The sequence below is a fragment of the Nannospalax galili genome, unplaced genomic scaffold (assembly GCF_000622305.1).
Source record: "Nannospalax galili isolate Female #2095 unplaced genomic scaffold, S.galili_v1.0 scaffold1354, whole genome shotgun sequence".
Classification (NCBI taxonomy): Eukaryota; Metazoa; Chordata; class Mammalia; order Rodentia; family Spalacidae; genus Nannospalax; species Nannospalax galili.
Genome location: NW_008335784.1, coordinates 1,486,626 through 1,502,018, shown reverse-complemented (window position 1 = coordinate 1,502,018; position 15,393 = coordinate 1,486,626). Strand labels below are relative to the sequence as shown.

At 40.2% G+C, this 15,393-nt stretch overlaps 1 protein-coding gene across 4 annotated transcripts in view; it reads left to right on the top strand.

Annotated features, from left to right (window-relative positions):
• Window positions 1–15,393, top strand: part of Nbea (neurobeachin) — a 715,145-nt gene that overhangs the window by 395,169 nt on the left and 304,583 nt on the right. For all 4 annotated transcript variants that reach the window (XM_029562257.1, XM_029562254.1, XM_029562256.1 and 1 more), the window contains one exon: window positions 13,844–13,952. In XM_029562257.1, coding sequence (XP_029418117.1) covers window positions 13,844–13,952 — 109 coding nt within the window. The remainder of the gene's footprint in view (window positions 1–13,843; window positions 13,953–15,393) is intronic.

The following is a 15,393-nucleotide window of genomic DNA, read 5'->3' as shown; positions in this document are numbered from 1 at the left end:
TTATTTTGATATATCACAGTGAAAGATTTATCGTCCTCTTTTTTTTTTTTTTTTTTTTTTTTTTTTTAAAAAAAAAAAAAAAAAAAAAAAAACTATTGATAGTTGGTTACTGCTGTGTGAGGGAGAGTTGATCTTTAAGAAACTAGATAGACTGGCTAGATCCCATTGGATATACTTGCACTTGAGGGACATCTAGGTACACTGACTTGACTCAATAGGACTTAACATATATGACAGAATGCATGAAGTCCAGTGGAGGGGGACATAGGAGCGTGCAGATGGGGAAGGGAGTATAAAGATAATTAAGATGTTTTGTATGAAATGCACAAAATTTCAATAAAAATACACATTAAAGAAACATAAATGGAAGCTACAGGAACATGGATGACCGAAAGCCAGCCAGTAAGGAGAGAGCTTCTAGTTCAGAATTTACCACAACTAAAGTGCATGGTTTCTTTGACAGTCGGGACCTGCCTCTTACCTCTGGCATGCAGGAAACAGCAGTAGCAATAATTTTATAGTTTGTGTGGCTTCAAGGGTCTCCTTGGCTGACAACTCTTAGGGAAGTGGCCCACCCCTGGCCATGGAATTTTTCATTCAGCAACCTTATGGTTTCTGGGAATGCCTTTTTCTACCTATGCAAGTACTTTCATTCAAACTCTTGAGTTGCTGTTTGGTTTTTGTTTTGTTTTGTTTTGTTTTAAGATGCTTTTGCATATCTGTAACACAAGGGCTAGTATTGTATAATGAAACTTTTACAGAGAGTGAGCAGGATTTCTGAAGTTCTACAGCCATCCATTCCAAGCAAGTGCCAGTTGGTCTTGGAGGGCTAATTGGATACTCAAAGAAACATTAACAAAGTCCAATGACATAAACACATCCCAATATTTCTTTAAATTTTTTGTCACATGAACAGGGTTGAGTGCAATAGTGTGAACTGGGGACAGTATCCCATCAAACCCTCTATAATCCACAGTCATTCCCCATGAGCCGTCTGTACTCATCTTGGGGTACTGGTGCTGCAGCTGGCCCAGTGCTCATTGCCTACACCTGATCGTCTTGACACAGCTTACACTGTTCAGTGGGCTTCAAGATGGAGAGTGGGATTGCTCTCACTTGCAGTGCCTACTGATGGATATAGTTTCTTGTTCTGCAGGGTTCCAGGCAAGAACCATGTGCATTACCTCTCCATTGGCTACTGCTAGCTGCTAAGAGGGCTCTGGACTCAGTGAACAGACTGTTCCCCCAGTACACTTTCTTGCACAGGAAGGTGCACCGAACATAATCTGGAGGCATAATTGCCCACTCCTAGGACAAGCTAAATGTCTTAACTCTTTACTGGTGTACCATTCACTCCTTCTTTCACCCCTTTGATAAACTGTTGTTCAACCATTAAAGCATTCAAAAGACTCAAGTGCAACATCTTGCTTTCTACCAGCATTTCGCTTAGCTATTCCAGTACAGTTTAGTTTTCCCTTTGGCTCTTGGTTGTGTTTATCTTGTCAGTCTGAAAGTATACTGAGAATAGACAGAAATTCCCCAGCACCAACCTACCTGTGGTACTCTTTTGACAGCTGAGTGACTACTTCTGTACCACAGCCTTAGCTGGAAAGGAAACAGACCCACCAATCTGACTGGAAACACTTTTTGACAGGCACACACACAGTGCCAATTAGGGCCCACCTGGTTCTGTATAACAGGTGTGCAGATTCAGGATCAGCAGGCTCCTTAGATTACCCCTTGGAGAAGGAAAGACTGTGTTTGAGATACATACACCTACACCCTCTGGGATTCAATTTCAGGTAGGAACTTGCTTAGGCTTCCACTACTTCAGTATTTAAGACTCACTCAGCCTATGGCTTTACTAAGGGGAACTCATTCCTGCCTCAGCCTCCAAGACTCCACTCTCCAACTGCAGACAGAGTTAGTTCTTGCTGCTGTTTCCTGCCCTCTAAGACCTACTGCTTCTGAAACTTGAAACTCCAGCCTTGCTCCAGAGACCTATGGGAGCTGTCACACTTTTCTCAGAGCTGGAATACTCCTAACACTTGTCAGCAAGCTCTCGACTGCTAGGAAGAGTTCAAGTATCTTGCTGTTTCCTCCAAGTTGTCATCCCCATATGGTACCTGTTTTCCCCTTGAGTTATTAACCTTGCTAATAAAGTTCTCTTCATTTTCCCATCACACACTGTCTACCTGCTTGGAGAGGGCAGGACAAGAGCCAAGAAACCAGAGTATCAACTTTCATCAGGACTTCTTTCAGGAATATCTACTAGTGATTAACTCCAGCTTTTTTTTTTTTTAATCTGGGGAATATCTTTATTTCTCCATTACTTTAAAAAATATTTATTTTATGTGTATGAGTATATTGCCTGTATTTGTGTAAGTGTATCCATATTGTGCAATGCCCACGGAGATCAGAAAGTGTACAGTCCTCTGGACTTGGAGTTCTGGATGGTTGTTAGCCACCATGTGAGTGCTGGGAATCGAACCTGAATCCTGTACAAGAGCAGCCAGTACTCTTTACCAATGAGCCATCTTTCCAGCCCCTTTCTCCCTCCCTTTTACAGATTTGCTGACTGTAGAGTTACTGATAGTCCTTCCCCTCCCAGCTCTTTGAACATGTGACCTCACTGCATACAGCCTAGCTGCTTCTGAGTGGCTCTTAACCTCAGAATGTTCCTTGCATTGTGATGAACCTCTCCATGCTTGGTTTTAAGATTCCCTGTCTTAAGTTTTTAACTGTTTCTGTGTATAGGTATAGTTATTTTTAGTTTATATTAATATCAGTTGAATGGGCTTCTTGTTACATATTCCTTGTATGTGATAAGCCACTTCATAGCTTGCTAATTTTAAGATTCTCCATATTTAGCTTTCACATATATGTAGATGTTTTTAATTAATATTAATATGTGTTGAATGAATTTCTTGAATATGTAGGTTGATGTTTTTCATGATATTTCAGGTGTATTGGCCATTTCTTTCTGTATACTTCATTCTCCTTGTGTTTTCCTTCTGGAATTCTGTGTATTTTCAGGTGCTACATGCTACCTGGGATTTTGTTCACCCCTCTTTTTTCTTTTGATCCTCACATGAGAAGATCACTCTAAATTCAGGTCCACTGATCATTTTTTTTTCTACCAGTTTAAATTTTCTGTTGAGTCTCTCTGCCAACATTTTCATTTTGGCTACTGCACTTAAATTTTTTTATTTTATTTTATGTGCATGAGTGTATTGCTTGAACCTATGTAAGTGCACCCATGTCATGCAATGCTGGCGGAGGTCAGAAGAGTTTCCCCTGGACCTGGAGTTACAGTTGTTAGCTGTTGCTGTCTGTTGTGGCTCTAGACCTCTATGTGGGGGGGCAGGGGGAGAGTAGGTGCAAGATCAACGACACAGATCTCAGGAGACACTAGTCATCAGCAAGACGCCAGCAAGCTTGTTTATTGTGCCGTTAGGGCTTTCTTTTATACCCCCCGCCCGATCCTCATTGGTTCATTTGGCTATGTGTCTCCTCTTCATTGGTGCGGCACGGCACGCTGTCCTCTGTTTGCATCATTTGATGTGCTTTATGGCAGGTTTTAGGTTAGCCTGAATAACGGAAGTATTTACCAGCCCATTTCCCCACATATCCATCCTTTTTATTTTAGACAGCCCAGTGGGAGCCAGGATGCCTTGTCCCAACCTTGTTGGCCCCACGTCGTGAGTGCTCCAGCATTTTGGACAGTGCCTGTCTTAGGTTGGCCTACTCAGTAGGTCCTTACCCGTCATTGACTACCAGCCCTCAAAGGAGCATCACCACCAGTGGGTCTGTCAGGATATGGGGTGCTTTTTATAAATGAAGCATCCAAATCTACAGGGTTGACCTGGGTGTAATTAAGTGCGATTATTTGTTGGGTCATGGTCAGTGAAAGATTAAGGAATTCTTGTGACCAGAGCCCCTTAATTTGCTGTGAGGGCTGTACTCTAGCTTGAGTCAAATTGCTTACTTTATATGGTGTTAGGCATAGATTATTATACCTTGGATCACAATTTGCAGAGAGAAGCATATATAATGTTTGGACCTCTTCACCTAAGAGGTCAATTTGTTGTAGATTTTGAACAGCCGAATAAAAGTGGGCATTGATAAGTGTTTGGGTATGGAAAACCTCGGCAGATGCCTTAACCACATCGTTTAAGGCTGTAGCTGTTTGTATCGTGTGTGTTATGGCCACAGGTCCGGAAATAGTGAGAGCAATTGCCGCCAAGATCCCAAACTCTCTTTTTTGTCTATTTGTTCTTTATAATAGTTACTGCATGGAAATGAGAAGCATTGCTAACAGGTACCCATAAGGTGGATGGCAGCCAGGCAAGTACTGCTCTGTGGACTATTAGGGAATTCCAGCACAATGAAAGTTGACACTGGCTAGGAATGGTACAATTAAGTATCTCTCCACTCTGGTTAGTTAAGGTGAGAAAGAAGGGGGTTTTACACAGGCTGCTGTAGGGGCAAACGTAATTTTTTTTTTGGTGATTGACCTTAACAGAGTCCTCAAAGGAAGAGTTACAAGTGTAAGATTCATTAAAGTATTGCCCTCCCTGAATAAAGAATAGCCCTTCAATATCCATACAAGCATAGGGGCCACAGAGGGGCCAGTTGCCAAACATAGGGAGCAGAAATTGACTGGGGTTTCTGTGGGAATAGGAAGGTGAATCTACAGTGTCATTAGACCAGGGGGGGGGTTATTCCATATCAAGATCCCGTTTTCCAAGAACAGGATATGGCTTGGAGGCTGCTAAGCAATGATCCCAGAAGAGGGGTAAGTCAGCATCTGAGGTATAAGTGGCTGGCAAATTACACCAGGGGTCAAGGGGTTGTCTTGCTGACTCAGTATTGTTATGATTTGATTGGATTCTTCTGGGAATGGTGGCATTTAGGCCACGCATCTTAGTGGTAGTTTGATTAACAAAATCCCCAGTAATGTGCCTCAATAATTGGATGCAGCCTGAAGAAGTTTTATGCAGATCAAAGCAGAGGGCATCAGTAGGACAGTTAAGCACTCAGAATAGAAGCGAGAGGACATAGAGGAGTGTTTAGGACCGAGATGTCTTGTGCTTAGTGGGGAACTCCCGTAGTTCGTGAGGCCACAGCCGTATGCCCACACAGTGTCTCCCGACTCCAGGTGCCTACCAGGAGTACACCCGTTGGTTCCGTCTCCTGGGTGGTCAGCCCTTATGTGGAGGAGCCGGGAGAACCAAGTACAAGGGGTATGTACCTGTAAATTCGGGCAATATCGAGGTAGTATGGGGGGAAACGAAAGTGAAAGGAAGACGTGTCTCACAGCTTACCCCCGTGAGACGTAAGACAAAGGGGCCTACTCACCAAGAAAACAGCGTAGGGGGCCAGTTGTGGCCGACGTGAGAAATGAGCGGGTCAGGTAGCCACGTTGGGCACCAGTTGTTACTGTCTGTTGTGGCTCTAGACCTCTATCCCAGGGCGCAGGGGGAGAGTAGGTGTGAGATCAATGACACAGATCTCAGGAGACACTAGTCATCAGCAAGACGCCAGCAAGCTCGTTTATTTGGCCGTTAGGGCTTTCTTTTATACGCCCCCCCCTGCCCCCGCCCGATCCTCATTGGTTCATTTGGTCATGTCTCCTCTTCATTGGTGCAGCACGCTGTCCTCTGTTTGCATCATTTGATGTTGTGCTTTATGGCAGGTTTTAGGTTAGCCTGAATAACGGAAGTATTTACCGGCCCATTTCCCCACAGTTATCTGTCATGTGGGTGCTGGGAATCAAACCCCGGTCCTCTGCAAGAGCAGCTAGTCTTCTTAACAACTGTGCCATCCCTCTAGCCCCAGCTACTTCATTTTTCAACTCTTAATTTCTATTTGTTTCCTTTAAAAAATTTATCTTTGTTGATATTCTTTCTCAGCTTAGTCAGATATGTCCACATACTACTTTGCCCTGATCATGGTTATCATACACACATTTATAATGAGACTTCCATTTGGCTTACTTTGTTTAACCTTGATAACGAAACTGAAGGCTACTGCACAGCCATTTTGCTCTCCCCCTATGTGCAGCTTCAGGAAGTATGTGCAGTGCTTAGTACTTTAGTATAAAATGGGTTTTGTTATATGATCTTTTTGCTCCACTGTCGCTAGTGTGCTGTTCATGGTTAAGGTAGTCTGTCTGAGCTATGTTCAGTGGGCTCAGTGTATTTGATGAATTTTAACATAGAATATTTCAACTTATAATAGGTTTATTGGTATGTAGCCTCATTGGAGGTAGAAGAGCATTGACATCACATATCTCTGCTTAAAGCCCAGCATTAGTACTTTAATTTTTTAATTTATTGTACATAAGTCACATATTCTTGTTTCTTAGTAGCCTTGCAATCTTTTTCTAAATAGTTTACATTTTGAGTATTAAAATGTGGCAACTCTTGAAATTTGATTTCTTGTGCCTCTCCCAGACTTGTGGTTGATCTTTTTTTGTTGAGTGAATATTAATAATTGACTTTATAGGGGCTGGGGAGACGTCTCTGTTGCACGTCATGTGGCATAAACATGAGAAGTAACGCTCAGATCCCTAGCACCAATGCATAAGCCAGCAAGGACGGCATGCTTCTGTGACACCAGCTGTGGGCTGGGGGGCACTTCAAGGTCAGTCTACACTGCATGAGACCTTCTCTGGAAAGAAAAGGAAAAATAGTAGTTGGAAGAATTGAACCTAAAGAAAAATTCTATTCACACGTACCTTACTTAGATCACACAACATAAATGAGAGGAAAATGATGTAAAAATATACTTCATGCAAGCAAAACTCAGAACAAAGCAAGAGCACTTCTGCTACCATCAGTGAGCATGGATGTTAGGGGGAAAATGTTGGAGTGACAAGGCAGGATATGATGGTAATCCAGCAAAGCCACTGTAAAGTGTGTCCGTTTTTAATGTTTTATAGACCTAGGAAGTCAAGGAAAATTATCTAGTTATAAGAGAGATAGAGAATTTGTATATAGGAAACTCAAGTGGGTAGAAGAAGCAGCATCCCACTTTCAATAACACGTAAGCCCCTGGCCAGAAATAGAACAGGGAGACAAGCAGAAAACCAAAGCAGCACCTGTGCCTCTAGATCCCAGCATCTGCAGAACACCCAGCCTTCACAGAGCACATGTACTTCCATCAGGGAATAGTGTTCTATAGAGTGTGTAACAGCACATTTACATTCATTGAATATATATATATATATATCCTGACAAATTCATTAACCTAAGCATCTTAGTTTTGTTTCCTATCACTGTGATAAAATACCTTGACAAAATGACTTTGAAGAGAAAAGGTTTATTTGACCCACAATTCCACATTACAGTCCATCATTGTGAGGAAGTCACAGCAGCACAAGCTTGAGGGAGCTGATCACTTCATATCTGTAATCAGGAACCGAGAGTAATGAACAGACGCATGCTAATGCTAAGCTCCCTTTCACCACTCTTACTCAGTTCGGGATCCCCTGCTCAGGGAATGGTGACACCCAAGGTAAGTGAGTCCTCCCACTTCGGTTGGCTTCATCAAAACAAATTCCCGCAGACATGCCCACAGGCCAATGTAATCTAGACAATCCCTCAGTGAGACTCCCAAGAGATTCTACATTGTGTCAACTCTACAATCCAAAGTAATCATCACACTACATAAAAAGGAAAATGTCCAAAAAATGTAGTACACAGAAACTGAGTGTCTGAATGTGCCTTTAACAATATGAATCTGATTTAAGTCATTTAAAGCATTTCAAGCAACTAAAAATATAGGACTAGATACCCTTATGAAATCTGTCAAACATTTGATTGAAAGAGAATTAACAATGATCCCTCCCAGACTTTTCTAAACTGTAGAAAAGGGTGAAACACTAGCTCATTAAGAGGTCAGTATTGCCCTGATAGCAAACACAGGTGAAGGCATCTGATAAAACAGCTAAGCTGATTCTGCCAACAGTCCTATGAGTATAGTTGCATTGAAACGAGTCTTATGCATATATGTGCAAAAACCTTTACAAACTACTGGCCAACCTATTCCAGCAGTGTTAATGGATTGGGAGACAATAATTTTGAGATAGCAGTACTACTTGAATTTACCAACTCAAATGCAACCCTTACCAAATTTTAACTGCCCCCCTTTTTTGTAAGTAAGGCGGTCCTAATACTATTATAGAACTATAAGAAGCAGAGAATAGATGAAAACAACCTCAAAAAGAACAAAATTGGAGGATATACTTCTTCATTTTAATACTTAATGCAAAGCTACCATCATCAGAATTGTACAGTATTGGAATAAACAAGAGTTACAGACCAATTTACTACAAGTAATAGTCCAGTAATAATTCCATACATTTACTAGTAATTGGTTTTCCACAAGGTGCTGTAGCCATTCAGTGGGAAAGGACAATTTCAGCAACTGATGCAGAAATTGGATATCCACATGCAAAGGGAGTTTAGACCATATGGAAGAATTAACTCAAAATACATGAAAGAAGCCCTTTAGACCCAGCACTCAGGGAGGCAGAGGCAAGCAAATTTCTTTAAGATCAGGCCAGTCTGGTCTATATAACAAGCTCCAGACCAGCTCGGGCTATAGGGAGATGCTGTGTCAAAAAAAAAAAAACCAAAAAATTAATGTTAGACTTTAATATAAGAAGTGTAACTGTTTGAAAAAAGCAGGTTGGACAGGGGAGATGGTTCAGTGGTAAAGTGCCTGCTATACAAGTATGAAGACCTGAGTTTGGATCCACACCTCCCACATAAAAGCCAGATATATGAGTGCAGACCTATAACCTTGGTATTTTGAGGGGTGGGAAGGTGAGCAGAGGCAGGTGGATCCCTGGATCTTGCTGTTCAGCCTGACTAACCTAATCTGTAAGCTTCAGGTTCAGTGAGAGACCCTGTCTCCAAAAAATAGGGTGGGACACAGCAGAGCAAGATGCTCAACATCAGCTTCAGTCCTGCCCAAGCACTCACACACTTACACACACACACACACACACACACACACACACACACACACAGTTTAGAAATAAACTTGTATGTCTGCATAGGCTTCAGTTATGCAATAGCTACCTCACATATGACACTAAAAGCACAAACAAAGAAAAATATGATGGAGAATAGTCTTTGAAGTTTAGATTTTGTGTTTGTCAAAGACATTCATTACCAAGAACATGGTGGAGTTAGAGCAACGTGGTAGAGTTAGAGCAAACCTCTGTAAATGATGCATGTGATAATGGTCTAATGCCATGTATATATGAAGAACTCTTAACTCAAAAATAAAATGGGCAGAAGGTTTAAAATAGATTCTTTTGCCAAAGATGATAGAGAAATGGCCAGTGAGCAAGTGAAAAGACAGGCTACTTCATTAGTCATTAGAGAAATACAAGCCAGAGTGTGGTGAGGTATCACAGTGCAATGGCTGGTCAAGCTAGTCTCAGAAAGGATGTGCAGGAAGGATGTTCCACCTCCACATAGAGTAGGAATCTAATGCAGTGCACCCATGAGGAAAAAGAGTTCAGGTTCTCCACAGCAACTTAAATACAGAGTTACTATAATATCAGAATTTCCACTCCTATATAGTCTCAAGAGAATTTAAGGCAAATGTTCAGGTAAAACTCCTACCAAAAAGTTATTATCAGCATTATTCATAATAGCTCAAAATGGAAACAACCCAAGTGTCTATTAGCTGATGAATGGATAAAATATGGTCTGTGCATATAGTGCAATATTATTTGGAATGAAGTGCTGACACATGCTATATGTGGGTGAACCCTGGAAACATTGCTATCTGGAAGAAGCCAGAACAGAAAAGGCTACATGTTGTATCCATTTAAATGAAGTGTCTAGAGTGGGAAGATATATAAAGAAAAAATTGTGGGTTAGTGATTACAAGACATGAAAAAACATATTCTTTTTGCTAATTGTTAATAGGCATGAATGTTTGTGCTAGTACTCAGCGTTTTGTGTGATTTTTAAGTTAATGGGGTGAGAACTGTAACAATGTCTATGCTGCTTCTCAAAACCTGAATCAAAACAAATGATTTTTTTAAAAGGAAGAGAGATGCCTATTTTACCATCAATGGAATTTGATCCTGTGAGTTTCTTTAGCAGTCCAGATTTAGTATGGAAGAAGGAGACCAGTGCCCATATTCAGGATTACAGGTTTTCAGAGGCAATACAGTAAATAGATGAACTGAAGGAAGGTGCTGGAGAGAGAGTGGGTTAAGCTTGGAACTGAGGACCAGGCTTGATGCGAAAGGAAAGGAATTTTGCAGATGAAAAACCAGATGAAAATGAAGAACGACACAGGACTTTACAAGAAATGAAGACTTCTGTTTGCCTAGAGTGCAGAGCTAATGCAAAGGAGAGCTAAGGCAAGGCAGGCTGTGATCTGAGAGCGCTCAAAGCTGGCGAAGTTAAGAAGTGAAGCCTCTCAGACCTACAGCACTCTTTCCCAAGTAAGGTAGTATAGATGAGTACAGTTCATAGCTCAAGGAATCATCAGCCGTGTGATGACTAGTTTCCCCCCTTCTTGGTGTGATGTGATAGAGGAAATTCTCTATATATCATACATGACACACACACAACAACAACAACAACAAAGAAAGGAAAAATGATACAAAGAACACCAAACTAGTGAGAATCTGTGAGGAGAGATGTGGAATAAATAGTCCAAACGCTTCTGTAAATAATTTTTCAGGCTGAACAGTCATACACACATTGTTTTTTTAAAAATCTTTGTGTGGGACTGCGTATATCATGCATACACATGATATGCACATCTATCAATAACATGTGTATGAATAACAGCCTATACACATGTATGAATAACAGCCTACACATGTCCTGGTGCATGTCTGAAGGTCAGATGACAACCTTGATGTTGATCTGCACTTCCCACCTTGTTAGAGACAGGGTTTGCTGTTCACTACTGTAAAAGCCAGGCTAGCTGGCTCGTAAGCTTCCCAGGATTCTCCTCTCTTCACCTCCCTTATCATGGGAGGAGTGTTAGGGTTACAGACATGTGCTATCATGCCTAGCTTTACGTGGATTGTAAGGATCCGAACTTGCATGTTAAGGTCCTCACACTTGGCATGTTAAGGACTTTACCCAATGAGCCATCTCCCCAGTTCACATTCTTAGCCTGATGAGTGAATGGTTCCTTTATTTCAGGGTTGTAACAAATTCTTGGCAGCACTGAATTCAGGTTCACCTAGAAATCTTTGCAACACTCATGTCTGCCTCTGCTCTAAAATAAACACAATTATTCCGTGATAAGATTAGGCTTGAATAATTATGCAATGCTTGAGGACCCATTGATGTTTGCAGAGTGAAGCAAGATGATTCACACGAAATTTCCGAAACATGCATCAGTAACCTCCAATCACTTCAGGACACAGACACTCCATAGTGAAGCTGTCCTGGTTAGTCCACTAATCAACCACAACACAAATAATGGAAGAGGGATCTGAGGAGATTTTTCAGTTTTCAGATTTTTCTTTTTGTGTGTGTTAAGCGGGGAGTGGGGATGGTTGTGTGTGTGTGTGTGTGTGTGTGTGTGGTTCATGCACATAAGTGTATGGGTGTGTATGTTCTTGTATGCATATGTGGAGGCCAAAACAAGACTTTGAGTATTTTTGTTGTTGTTGCTGTCCACCTTACTCCTTAGCATGGGGTCCTACTGGACCTGAAGTTGGGCTTTTCAGGTATGCTGACAGGGTTGGAGAGACGGCTGCTCTTGCAGAAGACCCGGGTTTGTTCCCAGCTCCCACATGATGGTCAACGACCATATGTAACGCCATATCCAGTGGATCTTTAATGAGCTTTGAAAACTAGTAACTGATCTTGAAAATGATGCTTTACATTAAGGTCTCAGCAGAGAATAACTGGGCATTGAATAAATAAAAGCAAAAAAAGTGAATTTTAAAAATGCCATAGATTAAATAATAGAGAGATTGAGGAGTTGGGGGTTCTCCTTTCACACATAAAGGAACTTCAAAAGATTTTGCTAGGTGAGAAGAGCTGATCTGCCTAAAACAAGAGATTCTAGATAGGCTGACTAGACCTCAGTGGATGGACTTGCACTGGGGAATGTCTGGGGTCACTGACTTGACACATTGATTCTTAACATGGATGACAAGATTGTTTGAGATATTCTATATAAAATACACAAAAATTCAGTAAAAAAATAAATAAAAAATCTTGTCTGTCAATATGAAGCCAGAAGTACTTGAGGATAACTCTTCAAATATCTTTTCAATTTTTAAATCACATAATCACCTACTTGCAAAAGGAAATTTTTAAGATACAAAAAATATCATTGTTCTCAGCTGACAAAATGAAGATAACTAATATCTGATTGTTGTGCAAAGGGTAATGGCAGAAGCAAAAAAAATTGTAAAATAGTAGTTACTGAAGATGAACTATAACAGTGAAATTATTAGAAGTTTCAAAAATTATGATGTGGGGCAAGGTGCTTAGTTTTACTGAATGCTGGTTTATTGTGTTTAAAAATCAAAATAGTATTAGACATGTTCCCAAGGACCCTTAGAGAATGAAGAACTTGTGAAGCCGCCTAGCTCTCCAGACATAGTTGGGTCCTACTAGTTTCAATCAGTATCATCATCATCATAAGCCAGTGATCCCGGTTTTCTCCATCCTAGTTCTCTTTTACCTTGAACTCACTAAGCAGTTCTTTGGTCTTATGGAATTCATTGAATCTGCCATAATCTGCAAGGTTGGCTTTGAGCTGAGACTTTGTCTGAGCCTGGGGACAAAGCATCTCCCTGCTCTTTGAGGTTCTCCATGTGCTGTGGGCTTCTTGCAGCATGGCATCTGACTCCAGAGAGAAAGTCAAAAGCTGCCAGCCATCCTCTACCATGCCCCAAGAGTCACATGGCATCCCTTCTGTTTTGTGCTGGACACAGGAAGTCGCAGAGCAGGCCCCTAAGAAAGTGGGGAAAGACTACACATATGGGGCATGACAAAGTAACCCTGCAGAACATGGGAGTGGGAACTAGTGTTCCCATCTTTGGAAATAACTTCCGCCATGTGTTAATAATGGATGAGGAAGTGCCCTGTGTATAAATGTCAAAAAATTTCCAAGATAATGTCTCTGCATGAGAAAAATGAAGCAGAAGGCAAAACACACCAACATTCTCATGAGAAGTGTTGGGGTAAGTTGGCAGTGTTGTGGATATTTTAAAGTCTGAAGCACACTGAAAGGAGACAGAAGCGACTGCTGTTAAGGTGGAAGCTGATAAATAAGGATTCAGGAAGCAGCTTTTCTTTGTGTATTTCATTACCTTTTTAAAGTTTGAGACTTTAAATAATGTACCCAATTGTTACCTCCTTTTAGAACTTTATTTTACTATAGTTCCATCTGAAAATTCAGAATCTCTTCATTTAGGAACTTTAGATATCATGCAGTCCCATCATCTATATTAATTACAGTGATACTCCATTCTGTGGATTTTCTAATATGTGGTCCTCCAGTTCATGTGTGAAAAGTCATTTCCTAGGCATCGGATTCTGATGCTTACCCAGTGTAAATTACCTCAACAAAAATCCTATTTGTTAAGTGTCTTTGATGCCCTAGGTCACTAGTTTACATGAAACTCTGTTTTACGGAGGTGTTGTTAAATCTGATACAATTATAATTTAAAATACATTAACTTCTTATAATGTAAGATAAAATATCTTTTTATATAGATGCATGCATAAATAATATTTGAAATGGTGAAATTGAATTATTGTAAAAACAAGGTCTACTAAACAAAAGCTAATGGGAACAATAATGCCTAAAGTATTTCTCTTTTCAGATTGCTGTGCCATGCTATGAAGGACCATATAGTTCGTGTTGCCAATGAAGCTGAGTTCATCTTGAACAGACAGAGAGCAGAGGATGTACATAAGCATGCAGAGTTTGAGGTAAGATTGAGAAATTAACAATTATCCATTTGTTACCTGCTGTTAAGACAGACTTGAAGAAAAAAATACCCCTGAAGGCATTTCAGGTCCTATATTTAAAGTTTCATCAGTGTCAAGTAGGACCTAATCATTTCCATCTTGATTAAAACATTAAAAAAATCACTCTGGCATGCTCCTGACCATTGGAGAGGCTGAAATTATTCTCAGTTACTGTAAGAGTAAAGGCAAACAGAAATTTGTAATATTATTTTTAAGCTATTAAAGGTTTACATAACCACAAGGTACAAATGAGTTTATAATACAGTTTTATGAAAACATACAGGGTTCAACAAATCTCATAATTTCAATATTTTAATTATAACAGTGATTCAGTATTTCAATTCATTCCACTTATAAAGCAAAATATGTTTCAGAAAACAGTGATTCAGTATTTCAATTCATTCCACTTATAAAGCAAAATATGTTTCAGAAATACTAGATGGCCTGACATTTGACTTATGTTGGATGTGCCCATGGCCTTGGAAGTAATAACTACCACAATTTATTCTCCTGGAACAGCATGCCAACAAGTGTGGCTAGAATTGAGAGCCTGCTGTTCCAGCTTTGATGAGTTTTTTATCTCAGTAAAGCAGCTCTCTGTGTCATATAAGTTGATGGACTAGGTCGAGTGATCTCTGACCCAGCCATCTTGAAAAGCATGAGAGAAAAATAGCTGTTGTCGCTTGCATACACACAGCCACTGCTTCATTGGCCAGATGGACAGCAGGTCCTTGTCATGTGGAATTGAAGCAACTTTATTTTTTAAAAATCTTTAAAACTTCAATCAAAGTACAATGATGAATGTTTATCAAAGTGAAGTTTTGTATCATTACAGCAGTAGAAAAAGCATTGGATATTTATCAAGGTACCATGCAATGTTTTGGATGGCTAAAAAAATTGAGTTATCTGTTCTTTAAATAGTATATTTAGGTGTGAGATGTCAGAACTCAAAAGAAGAATATCTCATTACATTTCAACTTACAATAGTAAATAAGATTTAGAATCTTAACTGAATTCTTTGCAGGATCAATTTTGAGGCAACCATATTTCTACTAAAAAAGTCAGTATATTTTGGGGGATATAAATGGGCCAATATTTGTCCTGTGGAACATCTCAAATAGATTTTTAAGCATGCAGGTACTAGTCATGATCATTAGCACACATTAAACCAAAGGGGCATTAAGCTAAAGACAGTGTTTCCCACCTTTTTATTATTGCCCCACCTAGGGAATCTTTAAGGCATATTTTCCTAATTGTTCTCCTGACCTCAATGAATGTTTAACACTCCTAACATTATGTGTCTGTTTGTGCCCTGCAGAAGCATCTGTGGCTTGTCTATCAGAGAACTAAGATTTTTACACTTTCCCCAACTATCACTTTTTCCTGTTTCAGGAATGAGTTT